At 27.0% G+C, this 15,299-nt stretch overlaps 1 protein-coding gene across 3 annotated transcripts in view; it reads right to left on the bottom strand.

The window, feature by feature from the left end:
- The window catches only part of LOC107436981 (activin A receptor type 2 punt), a 58,835-nt gene that overhangs the window by 7,590 nt on the left and 35,946 nt on the right, over positions 1-15,299 (bottom strand). For all 3 annotated transcript variants that reach the window (XM_016048830.4, XM_043042141.3, XM_071187535.2), the window contains 3 exons: positions 13,339-13,477; positions 8,546-8,676; positions 2,784-2,931 (listed from right to left, as the gene is read on the bottom strand). In XM_016048830.4, the coding sequence (XP_015904316.1) occupies positions 2,784-2,931; positions 8,546-8,676; positions 13,339-13,477 (418 nt within the window). The remainder of the gene's footprint in view (positions 1-2,783; positions 2,932-8,545; positions 8,677-13,338; positions 13,478-15,299) is intronic.

The raw sequence follows: 15,299 nt of genomic DNA, 5'->3' as shown, positions 1-15,299 counted from the left end.
TCCCTTAAAAATTTTTAAAACATTTGGAAAAATGTAAAAATAAATATAATTAATGTATTTAGGTAATAATTTCTTTTACTTATATCTTCCACATTTTTATTGGACAAAAAAATTATGTAATTTATACATTGTTTTTCACATAAGTCATAATACCCAGCCAGAAAATAAATCCAATTTTTCCCTGCTATACTGATTCTGCATAATTGTAGCATCTACTAAATCTTTACTTTATAATAATTACTGAATTTAACACAATATTTAAATCAAGGAAAACAACTTCATAACACTGATGTAAACACTCAAAATAAATTATACACTACAAAATAAAATAACCTAAGACACTATCATAATCAAGTTGGTGTGCAAAAGTCTTTGGCCAGTGGGGTCATCCCATGTCAGTTCACCCAGCCATGGTACCACCATGATCTTAGTTTTTGATGAAAAATTGTACACTTGTAAAATTATTGATGCTGATTTTAGAAATATCAATAATATTGGAATCGGTAAAAGATTTTAAAAGTTATAATCATTTATTTCTTGCCGAAATTGCATCTTTGCCGCCATTTTCATTTATACATCAGAGGCCATTCATGACTGTAACTCATGTTTGTCCTAGAATAATAATTTTTTTTATTTTGTTCAGAAGAAAGTAGTCTGTCACATAAACACACATTTTTACAAATAAATATTTGACTTGTTTAACAATAAAATTTTGCAGTTTTTTGATCAACAGAGTTGAGTAACTTCAGCAGCTGATTTCTGCAAACTCGCCCCCTTCAATTTCAAAAATATTTTAACCAATAATATTTGTAAGTGCACACTAACATCTGATAAAAAAAAATTTATGGCAGTTCGCACACTTTTTTTAAATGAAACATTTGGTAATAGCATATTTCATTCTAAATAGCAACAACATATTGATTATAATTTTTAAAAATAAACATTGAATGAGCTAACTTTTTAGTTTGAAGTAAATGCATTAAAGATAAAAGAATTCAAAATTTCTGTTGAAAAACTTTAAAAAAAAAAACAATATTAACTCTTAACTTTAAATAAAAATCAGGCGCTTTTAATTCCTTAAATCTATTTTCCTGTTGTAGAAGAATATTTTTTTCATTGTTTACACACTGAAATGTTTGACTCATCATTGAGCTTGTATGTTCTTTCTGTTGTGTTATTAATGTCAACTGTACAAAGAATTTTTGTAAAAGGAACTAAGCAAGTATCACTTTTTGACAGTTATCAGACAGTTGGTGTTATAAAATCATTTCATTTCAACACAATAAAAATAAATAGAAAAAACTATATTGAACTTTATTAGTTTCAAATGAACTTCTTTGAGAGAAACTCATTAGCACAACAATTATTGTAATGTCATTATTATATAGTGAACAATCATTAAGTATCAAGTATAAAATTAACTATAAATATTTATAATTTGGTCTTCAATTACATTTTAGAATCAAACAAAATGTTTGAATTTAAAAAAAAAATACAATGACTTTCTCTCTGATATTATTCAACATTACAGATTGTGATTTTCTCCTTCCCTAAAGATCAAAGTGAACATAATTAAAAAAAATTTAATGGCTGCTCTTCATTATTTGGTATAGCCCTCTAATCTTTCAGAAAAAAAATTATCTATATTTTAATAGATTCTGAATAAATTTATTTATAAAAAAGATGAAATTCCATTAATTTTCAATCGTTTTACCTTCTTTTTTTCTTTCCCTTTTTAAAGGAGGAGGGCTCAAAGAAAGAAGAAAAAAATTATTTTATAAATGGTCACTTAATTTTACAAATTTTTCTACGATTCACGTTTTTCTAAATCATTTTATTGTACTTTAAAAGCAATAATCATCAAACTGTCAGTACTTAAAATGATCATACGAAAAATATTTCTCAAATAAATGCATTTGAGCCACCTCAACTCTGTTGATCAAAAAACCGCAAAATAGACCAATTTACTAAACAAGTAAGATAGGTATTTGTAAAAAAATGTGTTTAAATGACAGATGACCTATTTACTAAACAAGTAAGATAGGTATTTGTAAAAAAAAAATGTGTTTAAATGACAGATAACTTTATACTAACAAAATTTTTAAAAAATTTTGTTTCAGGACAAATATAAGATGAGTTACAGTCATTAATAGTCTTTGATGTGTGAATCAAAATGGTGGCAAACATGCCATTTTCGCAAAAATATAAATGCTTATAATTTTTAAACCCTTTTACCAATTCTAGTATTACTGATATTTTTGAAATCAGCATAAAAAATTCTATAAGTGTACAAGTTTTCATCAAAATCTGATATGGTGGGTGCCATTTTTGAAAAATCCTGTATGATTTGACGTGGAATGATCCAGAGACAGTATTTTTATTCTTTAAAATCTAAACAAATTATTTATTTTACCAATCATATCTCCACAATTCCACAAGACATTTAGAGACTAAATCTGCTGTGTTAGATATCGTTTACATGCAATGGGTAAAATGAAAATTATGAATTCAATGGGTTCAATTTATGAATGATTCCAAGTGGTAGATTCCATTAACTAGTCTTACATATCTAATGCAAAAAAGTTGTTAGCAAAGTGTGATTTGTTGCCTACTCAAATACAAAATAGGACATTAGCAACATCAGTTTCAATGAGACAGTAATGACACTCACTAAATTTGGAAAAGAAGAATGTTAAGATTAAAATTTTTTTTAAAAAAATCAGAAAAGGTAGTTCTTCTCTTACACATAAATAAAAAAATTCATTTTTAGAAATATAACTTACCTTTTACCATGCTCATTTGTGTTCTTGGATAAGGAGGCTGAGTTTTGTACAAGAAGCTTATTCTCTCTTGGACACAGCTAGCAGAAAGCCTAGCTTCTGCATCTTGGTCAAAACACTCTTCAATTGTGTCACATAATGAGCTAATTCCCTGTTTAAATGCAAAAGTAGAAAAAAAAAATACAATTCAGTAAAGGAACAAAAATAAAATGCACATAACATTTTTTTCCTACTTTTTATAAAAATCACAGTTATACAACATTTATTACAGCTGCATAATATTTAAATTACACTAAAAATATTTTTAATGCAATCAATTTTTATGTCTATTGGATGTAACAGCAATGCAAAACTGTAAAAACTATAAATAAACTATTCTAATATAAATGTTAGGTATGTTATAATTAAATAATTCCATTAAAATGTCTAAAATCTATAAAAATTTAAAAATAAAAAGATATTTATACAATATCAAAACTAACAGTTTCATAGAGTTTAGTAACTATAGAAAAAAGTCTGATTTGAATATTTTAATTTATATTATTGAATATTTTAATTCCGCAAATTTTATATTCTACTATAAAACAAGATTTATTAAAAATGATCCTGTCATTGCGTGTGACTTTTGTGTGTACGAATGATTAATGTAACGCATTATTTGTTATTAAATTTTGCCTTATAAAGCAACATAAAATTTGTTGTAAACCAATTATTATTTAGAGCTCTCTTTTAAAAAGTACAAAAACTACTTAGAAAATTGATAGAAACTTTTTAAATTTTTAAGATATTCCTATTAGACTTTTTACATTAGTTACCATATACTATTCACAACAAAATTACGATTTTTTTTTTTAATTTTTCTCTGTGCAGACGCACTATGAAAGAACTAATTAAAACACTCATATCTTGTCAAATTTTTAACAATTTTGATCTTCAAATTTAAAAATAATAATTTCATAAATAATGAAAAAATGCTCTGAAAATTTTGTTTATTTTTATGGAAAATTCTTAAAAGTTATAGTAAAAAAGACATAGGACAAAAAGATTAGTTTTATATAAAAAAATATATATTTCTCCATAAATAATTAAGCTAGATTTCAAAAATTTAATGTAATCATTGTAAATAGCAACCAAAATAATCAATACAAGTTGCAAGCTTATTGTTATACTTTCTGACAGAGTGTTCAAAAATAGTTGTTTTTGTTAATCATTTAATACTGGTCGTTTGAAACTTTATTGACATGACCTAAACACTTCTAAAATGCCAAAATAATCTTCTAAGTAATTTTGGAGAAATCTAAAAAAAATTTCAAAAATTGCAAGCATCTCTTCCATGATTCTAGAATAGTATATAGATATATATATATATGCATGAGCATATTCACACACACGCACATATATATATATGTATATACATATTTAAATAATATTATTGTCTGTCTAAGCTAAGTACTCCTCCCGCCACAAAGTCTGAGGCTGTCTGGTGCTATGGAAACAAGAATGGTGCAGTTTAGAGAGGGTAGCTTCGATGATAGCTTGTATTGGAAGTATACGATTGGCTGACTCAGCCAATAGTAGGAGACTTATTTAATCTGATTCAAGAACTTTTTTAAGATTCCTATAGATATTTCTTTTTTGCTTAAAACGATTCGCTTTACCCAATTGGTTGCTATTTTTTAAATACAAAGAAAAAAAAAAGAAGAAAAAAATTTAACAAATTCTGAAATTGAGGGTAGTGCAGGGCTTTTTTATGTTACTTTCAATTTTGCGCTATTAATTATGAATATTCATTGATTTTTTTGATGGTTTAGTTTCTAAACTTGCACATTTTTTAAAGCAGTTAATTTCTTTCATTAGTTGAATTTTCTGGTAAAAGTGAAGTGCTTAAACTTATTAACTCTAATTTTAAAAGAAGATAACACTTTTACTGAAAATAGAAATAGTTCATGTTATCTATGCCACAGAAATATTAAATATCTTTCTTTTTATTATTCATTTTTTACTCTTTTTTTTTCTTAACAGAAAGCAAGTTAATGCAAGTAAGATGAAATTTAAAACTATCAGCGATAATTTTTATCTCAACACCCATTGAACCATCTGAAGTCATGTAAGTTTTTTTTTTAATTACATTTTCTTATTCTTATTTTAATACAACATGTATAGCTTCTCTCACCATTTATTAAAAAAATAATTCTAACAATTTTTTATTAGCAAATTTATTTTTATTTTTTCTTAATAACCAATTTACAATGTATAATAAATTTATAGATGAGTTATTTATTAATAAAACATTGAACTGCTCTAAACAATTTTATACAATTTCCATACTGATTAATTCTCTTATTTATCAATCATTATTCATAGAAATAACAATTTCAACTGGTCATTGTATTTGGACAAATAGTATCAATGAAAATCAGAAGAGAGCTGAAACATAAAAAAGCGCAACTTATGCAAGTTATTTATTTAATAATTAATGAAAGATTTTTCTGAAATTTTGAAAATGTTAGTTATTAATGCTTCCTATTTATAATGCATTAGTTATAATGCTGGTTTTAAAACTTCACCTTTTTTTAAATTTAAAAGGCATTTTTCAAAATTCAAAAAAATTAAACAATGAAAAAGGGAAAAAAATTTACTACAAAAATAAATTCTTTGAAAAATGTTTCTAAAACTGAAGATTGTGAAAAAGCAGAAATATATAAAAAAAAAAAAAAAAGGAATTGAACACTCTAAACGATGTTTTAGGCGCAAATGCTTATTTCTCTTCACTCTAGGGCTAACACAATAGACCAAAGAAAGAGATCCCCTTTCTCTCATCGACCCGAGCCGAAACCACGCCTAAACAGTGACCCCGCACCCCTACTTGAAATAGTCATGCCTCGTTACCATAGTCACCGCCGCAGGTTCAGACGAATGTCTGGAGGAGTACTTATTTTAGACAAACAGTACACTGTCCAATTATTATTGTAATACCAATGAATTTTCTCTGTTTATTGATAAAGATTCTGGTCGAGTTATTACCGGATATTTAGATATTATTGAAGATCAAGATGATTAAAATTTTAAATAGAGGATCTAAATTTAGGACAAGTTAAAAAAGAAAAATTATAATTTTATTTTATCAGTTAAAAGGGATCTAGATTGTTTTACTGCTTAAGTTTCAAGAAAATATCATTGACCTATTGAAGGCTTTACAGGATGGAAAACCAGGATTGTTGAAAGTGTGAAAAACAAATTAAACTAATCTAAATTGTGCTTTTGTCCCAGTGGTACAATCATTGATTATATGTTCGAGAAAATTAAAAAAATTAAAAATATGCTAATTATTACAGCTGTTGATAAAGCTTCTAACAACTTTGGTATTATGAGCAATATTTTTTTAAAAATTGATTATTAGGGAATACAATAATGCTTATCTTAAATTAAAGGATGACAAAGTTATTGACAAAAGGATTATTGCTTTTAGTAAAAAATTCACCCTTATTTATTTCTAATAGTTAAATTTCATAAAAATCCAGTTAAATTCAGATTTATAGCTTGTGGTACAAATAGTTATAATTCTATTAATAGGAAAAAATTCTTTAATATTCTTAAAATTATTTTGTTTAAAATTAAAAGAGAGAAAAATATTGATATTAATAGTAATATTGATGTTTTGAACTTTATTGAAATAAATGAGGTTTTTAATATTAATATATTTGATTTTGAAAATCTTTATAACAGTATACATCATGCTCTAATACTTGATATATATGTATATATGTAGTTGCATTTATGATAAATATTTAATTAAAGAAAATATTGATAAAACTTATTGGATTGAAATTAGTAAATTTAATCTTTTTGAAAATGTTCTTTTTAATGGCATTGATTTTAAAACAAAAAATAGGGATACCACAAGGTAATTCTTTTTCTGCAGCTTTTGCTAATAATTTTTTGAAGCAAATTTTCTCGAGTTTAATGATTTTAATGTTTTTAGATATATTGATGATTTAATTTTATAATGATTTTATTTTTAATATTTAGATTATTAGAAGATTTAGTTTTGAAGAGAATTAATGATAATTGCTTAAATGTTGAATATTTTTAATTTTAAAATTAATATTGCTAATAATCAAATTAAAATTTGTATTTATGATAAAAGGAGGGCTTTTCATTTTAGGGTTATTTTTTCCACCAATTTATGCAGTAGTATTTCCAAAAATTTAGTTATTTCACAACTGTCTAGAATTAATAAAATTTCCAATAATATTCAATACTTTCAAGAGGCTACTAGCAATTTTTTTAAATAATCTTGAGGGTAAAATTAACAAAATGATTAGTTTTTATTTTCTTTCTTTAATAAGAGCTAGATCGAGACTTAACTGAGTTGCCCCAGTTGAGCTTTTCTACTAATGAATGGCAACAACTTTCTTACTTTTCTTTTCCTTTCTGTGCATTAAGTAGGGACAGGATGTTCATTTGTGATTTTCAGTTTGGTTTGTTATTTTCTGAGTGTGGTGTGCTTTGGGTTTTGGCAATGAAATGTGTTTTTAAGCATGTTTTTTTTTTAATTTATTTTTCCTTCTGTAAATAGTTTATGTATTTTGCATTAATTTCACTTTTGTATTTTGATTTTGTATTCTCTCTTCCTGGACTTCTTGCAAAGCTTTGGGGTACAGAGAGAGCAAATTTTAGACCTTTGCCTTGCTTTCCAGAAAGAAAAGGTTTTGTACTATTTTTATGACTTTCGGGCTGGTACTCCCTTGGGGACATCAGCTTCGGTTGTCATTATTACATTTTTCATTGTTTCCCTTCCTTGTTTAAGATTTGCTACAAAATCTTTAAAATACTCTACATTTTTGCTGACTTTTTACAGAATTTTCAAATTTGGAAATAAGAATTAGCATGAACTATTTCTTAAATCTTAACAAACAAGTAAAAATGTTTTATTTTAATAATAATTAAATCATTTAGTTAATGGAAACTGCAATGAAATATTTACAAAATGAAAACCTTTGCACTAGTAATTTGCTTGACTCCATTTTAACACCAAAATAATATGTTTGTAAAGTTATTATGTATTATATTTTGTATAGATAATTTCCAAAACACTTTTATCATTTTTTTCAGTTTTGTTGAAAAGATTTCACATAAAAACAACAACAATTTGAAATATTTAGCTAAAAATAATATTTAAAAGTCCCATTTTGCCACTACACAGTTTATTTTGATTTTGCTTAAATACAGCTGTTCAAAGTATAATAGATCTATATAACGCAGTTCTATAAACAGCATTAACTTTACAATTTCTAAAGCAAACCAAAATTGATAAATCTGCTGGACTTCATTTGTAATGCTCCGGATAGTTAAATTTTTTTCAGTAAATAATAAATACCTTAAGTCCATATTTTTGAGTTTTTTACTATTTTCATTTTAAAATAATTTGAAAACATAAATATTTGTCTGTTCCGGATAGATATTGCCATGTTTAGTCGCTAAGTTTAATGATCTATAAAACACAAAATTTCACACAACAAAAAGTCTTACTTTTAAGGTTAGCATTATAAAGATTTTCTACTGTAGTAAGTTTTTTAAGTATGCATTTTTATGACTAACTGTACACCATAGACATGACGAAAAGCCTAATAAGTGGTAATAGTTGTAAAAATTATAAATAAAAACTAAACTTATCATGCAGTAAGTTTAAACAAATTATATTAAGATATTTTGTGCAAGATTAAAAATAGCCAAGAGCTGTAAATACAATGAAATATGCTAACGGGATGTTTTCTCCAGTAATCTTTAAATTTTGGTCTTAACTTCTTTTGACACACAGCTTCTTGCATGTCTTCCAAAGTAGGATGTTGACCAACAGTATCCTCAAAAGGTAACATGTATTGATCTACAGGACCTAAAAATGCATGGTGTAAAAAATTATTTTTTTAAAGTATCAAAAAATTAAATATCCTAAAATCAGTTTGCTTTATTAATATTATTTGAACCACTTTTTTTCCAATTACTGAAGGAATATCAAACATTAAAGACCCAAAACTATTCCCTCTTTACTTAGATTGTTTCAGCAAAAATAATGTATACATATTTCAGTGTGAATTTATATAATTATATTATATATTTAATTAGTGTGAATTTATTAATTAGAAATTACATAAATTCATTTCGCCCACAGAATTCTTTTCAGAAAAGGAAAAAAAACAATGTATATGAAATCTTTTCATATACTTCCTTAAGCAAGAAATTTAGCTTAAGATTGTTTAAATCATACAAGGTTATATTAATTTGCAATACAAAAAGATATCATATACTTAGCAATTTTTACCTAGTTTTATACAAATCAAAAAATTACTCTTTTCACAAATGTATTCTGACAGTATAAGGCATAAAAAGGCACCCAATACCTATTGTCTAGATTCATGCTTTGTTTTCAATAATTAAGATTGTTTTAAAAACATGACAGATTAGTTTGATGATTTTTAATAATTAAAATCATTTGACTGAAATTGTTAAAACCTATAAAAACTTATTAACATTCTTAAAAAAAATAGTGTTAATAATACTTATAGATAAAAAATTGACTTGCTAAAAATTTATTGGATTGTAAATTCAGAGTATCTGCTACATTTTCATGATACAAAAATTTTTCATGACTTAACGAAGTTACTATTTTATATTATGAATCAATTGCACTTAAAATTTTGTCTCTTAAAACAAATACAGATAACTAGTATAAACCAAATAAATCAATTATGTTCTCTGATATCAAAACAAACTTAAACAATAAATAATATTGGTCTGTAATAGGATTAAATTCATTACAGTGCTTGTAAACTTACAAATTAAAAAATAAATAAATAAATAACATATAATTAAGTTATTAGCCACTCAAAAGATGTTTATAGTTAAAGCCTTGAATTTTCTTATGTGTGGCGGATCTAATGAGAAGGCCTACCTGATGATTTTTTAACTACTTGAGCTTGAAAATTCTATTTCATTGAATTGAGTCTCTAAAATTTCATAATCACCCTTCCCCTTTTCATCTTTTACGGCAATCAATTTTTATAATTTAGAATCAATAATAATCTAAAGAATTAACAATGCAGGTGAAAAACAGATGACAAGAATGAAACAATAAGCATGACAGATGCTCTCCAACTCAACCAAAGAAGCTGTTGATGAAAGTCCCTCCTACTACCAGCCCGGCAATAACAGTCTGTTTAGGAGGATTCACAGAAGTATGATTACCCGTCCATCTTTCTTCTGTTATAGGTGTGAAGAAAAGAAAAGTGAAATATGCAAATCATTCTATTCTCTAAAAGGGACGAGTGAAATGAAATACTTAAACAATCTATTTTGAAAGTAAAGTTTATTATTCCAAAAATATACAATTTTGAAATTTAAGGAGGTTCAGGTAAAATGATGCAACATATTTAGCAAGTAGATAAAAGGAGAATGAATGAACTCATGGTTTTAAATTTTAGGAACTCAGTTTTCCCTGTTTTTTATTTTCGTTGCTGATCTAAAGAAATATAGCTTTTATTGATTTAATCTACATCTAAAGTTTATTTTAACAATTTTTAGCTGTATAATCATTGGATTTATATACAGGGATGAGAGTAGTCAGAAAGTAAAAAAGAGGAAATCCAAAAAACAAAAAAAAAAGAAAGAAAGAAAAAAAAAATATATATATATATATATATAAACAAAAATTTGACAAAAAAGTGCGATTTTTAAACTTGTAAATCATGTGAATATAAATCCCGATATGAGACTTTTAAATCACGTAAATATGAAACTCTACATCGAATTTAAAAAATGCGAAAATACAAATCATGATTTTTTAATTTTTTGATCACGATGCATAATTTTTAAATCGCGAGATATTGCAACCACAAAAACGAATCATGATATAGGATTTTAAGCTCACGTGAATACGAATTGCTACATAGGGCTTTAAAAGCTCGTAAATACAAATCGCGATATTGATTTTTTAAATCTCGTAAGTAAGAATCGCACTGTACAATATTTAAATCGCCTGAATAAGAATCGCAACGTTCAACTCTTAAATCAGGTAAATACGAAAATCGAGATTTGATAATAAAATCGAGATTTTAAAAATGCATAAATACAAAACACGATATTGGATTTTTAAATGTCGTAAATAAGAATCATAATATACCAGGGGTCTGTCCAGACATTTTGTGAAAGGTCCGTTTTTCGTGAAATTGTGAAAAAATTACTCTCATTCTTTCAACCAGGGTCCGCTTTTATGCATTTGTGCAAATAGGGTCCGTTATTGCAAAAAAAAACTTTTTCAAGGAGTTTTTAAATTGTAAAGACATACAAGATTATGCTCAACACTGTAAAATTATAATTAAAAAAATTAAATTTTAAAAAATAAACAGCAATTGCTTCTTCTAAATTAGAGATGCAACATACAATTATTTGGTATTTAGCCTGTACTGCTGAACGCAGAATATTAATTTCGGACGAATAATGGAAGAATCGTCTGCCGAAGACAAAACTTAATTCGTTTACATCCATCTTTCTTGTTTTCTACCCTGGAAAGGGTTTATTCGATTAACAAACTAATAATAAAGATAAACAAATTTGTGAAGGGTCCGATTAAAAGAAAAATCCTTTTGTGAAGGGTCCGTTTTTAAGTTAAAATATTTTGTGAAGGGTCCGTTTTTATGAAAAGATATTTTGTGAAGGGTCCGTTAACGGACCCAAATTTCTTCTAAACAGACCCCTGTATACGATATTTAAATAGCGTAAATAAGAATCGCAATGTGCAACTTTTAAATCAGGTAAATACGAAAATCGATGATTGATATTAAAATCGCGTGAATAAAAATCGAGATCTGAATTACGAAAATACGAGCTGTCCAGCCGACGGATAAAAAATACGGAAAATCTTATTTTCTGTGCGTGAAATCGGAGAAAATAGCTAAAATAAGTAAAAATGCGGAAGGGTTAACAGCTAGGGCGTAGATTGAATTTTCTGTTTATCTTTGAAAATCGTAAATAAATATAATTATTTTACTTCAATGACTGAATTTAAAAAAAACGGGATATTTATTTAAAAAAACGAAACTTTTAGAGAATCGGAGTTTTTGATAAAAAGGCTGAAATTCGAGAGACAAAAAAAATCTCATCCCTGTATAAAGGTCAACCAGTTTTATCCCAAGGAAATGATTTTTAGAGAAACTTCAGAGGGAGGAAAAGGGACTTCAACAATTTCCCTCCGCGGAAAATTAAATTCCTCATAAAACATTTTAACTTGGGCAAAAAAAAATTTCAGCGGAAATTAGCGGGAAAAATGGAAAAATCTGAAAAAAAGCGGAAATCCGCGAATCCGCGGAAGAATCTCATCCCTGTATATATAAGAGGGATATGTAAATTAACTATAAAAGATGTAATGTGTTCATGATTATTCAATGCTTCAATTTTGCATTAAACGAGAGTATTTGTTTATAAATTTAATCATAATTTTTTAAAAACTATTTTAAAAGTTTTTTGATATATTTTAAATTTTAAAATTAAAAATTAGTAAAATAAAAGGATATGCTTGCAATTGTTTAGTGTTTGAATAGCACACAATTGTACATGATAAAATTTTGAAAAATTATTATGAAAATTACTAAAATGTATCATTTCTGATTTAACATAAGATTACAAATATTCATTTATTGCATATTTAATAATTATTTTATTTATTTTAACCATCTAATAATTTAGTTTAATTTATAATTTGTTATTTGTAACCGATACATTTACTCCAAAATAGCTCATGTAGTAAAATTATGTGTGACCTTTCCGATGAAAAACTTTCCCTTTCTAATTAAATTTTTCAGGTGCGATATCTATTCCAGGGCAGTCTATCACCTCGAAAATACGGTACGTAAGAAAGTGACAACATGGTCGCTAGAAACAAAAAAAACAGTATTTTTTTACGGCTTATTGTAACAATAATCAATTTGCTATTTCAGTCAATCACTTCATATTGAAACTTTAAGTTTTAATGAAACAAAAATTTAGCACAATTTGCTCAGCTAGTGACTTTTTTAATCAGACTAAATAAAGCAAAATTTAAGTAAATTAAAGAATTCAAATTTATTTTTTTCCACAGCAGGATTTCTTCCAAAATAATTTTAGCCAAATTAGAAGATTATGAACATACTTTAATCTACCTTTTTTGCATTCAATGGAAGTAATACTATAACTCTTAGCATGAATCTTAGCTAGTATAACTAGCATGAATCTTAGCTAGTATAACTAGCATAAATCTTAGCTAGTATAACTAGCATAAATCTTAGCATGAACTTTTTTATAAAACCAAATTACATATTTTGATTCCTTAAAAAATGATAAAACTGAAACACAATGAGATATTAGTCAATTTTATCAAATAAAAAACAGCAACAAAATTTACTCAAAAAATCTTAAAATTATTTATGACACAACCTAGTAGTTTTCTCATACTTTAGTTGAAGAAAATTTGAATAGTAAACATTCTTCTCATAATTAAATTATTTATTTAATGATAGATTTTTACCTTCTTGAGCAGAACATCTAGACAATAATTCCCAAAGAACTAATCCACAAGCATACATATCAATGCGCAAGAATGCATCTCTATTAAAATTAATAGCACCTTCTAAAACTTCAGGAGCCATATACCTTCGAGTGCCAACCTAGAACAATACGAAAGTTTTAAAAGAAGCTAATTATTTTCCCACATTATAGTTACAATTGAGAAAACTACAAAAAATCTGAAAAATCAAAAAAAAAAAAAACTTCATTTCAACCCTTTATTTAACATTTTCAAATAAAATTGGATTTTTATGCAATGTATCTCTTTTAAGCAGATAAGAAATTTACTCTAATGCCTGGAGCAATGAAATATATATCGCAGGTATCTAATCTTTTCTATTTATCAACTCAGGTAAAGTTCTCTTCTCCTACTTCATGGTCAAAATAGTCCTGTGCCCCTTATTGAATTCTGTCCACAGAAATATGATACAGGATCTACATGAAATATCATACATCATATATATGCAAAGAAAATTTGTAAGTACTAAATATACAGTCTACGGTTTTTAATACGGCCTCTGTTACTGTGAGTCTCCCATTTTAATGACCAAAACAGTAAGTCCCATTTTTTATTCCATTGACGCAATGTTACTTTAATACTCGTTAGGACATCTGAATCGACCATTCATTCAAATATAGCGACAAAAATTATATTTACATTTTTGTTATTCCAAAAAAATCAGTCCAATAATAGATATTAAACATTTTTGCCATTTTTTAAACATGTGTTTCGCTAGTGTCAATGAATCAGTGGATAGCAGAAGTTTCGAGAAAATGTTTGAAACGGCTATTTCTTTTCATGCTATTGCTCAATAGACATAAAACATCTTGAATAAATAACAAGTGGTAGACGGAGCATCTTAACCATTTCATTTTCTCAGAATCTATTTACTCAATATTTGTTTATATTTGAAGCCAGGAAAGAGATTCAAATGTTTCTGTTGCGTGATAAGCAGTGACCTAATGAGGTCAGCAATTAGCTTTGCTATACCATAAAATGAAAAGATAACTAGTTGTCCATTCTCAGTGAATGAAGAAAGAGTGACAGGACAACCTATTTTTTTCCTAGGTGGTCTTAGGTGTAATCTATTGTTAAAAAGATGGTAAAATATCGATTAATTAACATTATTGAGAATTAGAGGTATATTTTGCATCCTTGTGTGGAATTCAGAGTTTCCATATGCCTTTACAACTTTTTTAAATTTCATTAAAAAGAATTCAATAAATTTATCAATCATATTTTTCTTGTTTGAAAACTGCATTCATTCTTTTTGTGAAGAGTTATAATCGGTGTTTTATTTTGGAATTAATACGTATTAAATTCACATTATATAGGTTGTTATACTCTCAGACTCGCAGGCAGCCATACAGGTTATTAGTTCTCTTGGGGCTCCTACAATTGTTGAAGTCCTGCAGTGCTGGGAGTTAATTCGTCGCATTAGTCAAGAAAACAAACGCATCAAGTTACAATGGATCACTGGACAATGCGGCATTTATTTAACGATCAAGCAGATCTTCTCGCACAAAAAGGTACGCTTCTACAGCAAACAAATTACACCGGGCTGTCTGCTCTGTGAAGTCGAAACAAGCTGTGAAGTTGAAATTCAAAACACAAATACATGATAGAATTAAATTCAAGACCTGGAGTAGTGATCTTGCTAATATACCCAATCGCCCAAGACGTGAGGCAGTAGCATTGTTCCGGCTGTTACAGGACATGACTGTCTGAGTGACCATCTCCATACAATTGGTATTTTCGACTCCCCTCTTTGTTCATTACGCAATCTGGGAGAACCTCTGAATAGAGCAAATCTGCGTCGATGTGGGGCACTTCGTGGCTCTGCCCATTCTGAGACCACCAAATATTGGAGAGCTAAAGAACACCTGAGGCTTCAATGACTTCGGTCAATATTTGCAATTGCT

Source organism: Parasteatoda tepidariorum, chromosome 11 (assembly GCF_982258835.1).
Source record: "Parasteatoda tepidariorum strain Cologne lab strain chromosome 11, Ptep-v5.0, whole genome shotgun sequence".
Taxonomy (NCBI): Eukaryota; Metazoa; Arthropoda; class Arachnida; order Araneae; family Theridiidae; genus Parasteatoda; species Parasteatoda tepidariorum.
The sequence above is the reverse complement of the archived record's forward strand: the minus strand, read 5'-3'. Positions and strand labels throughout refer to the sequence as shown.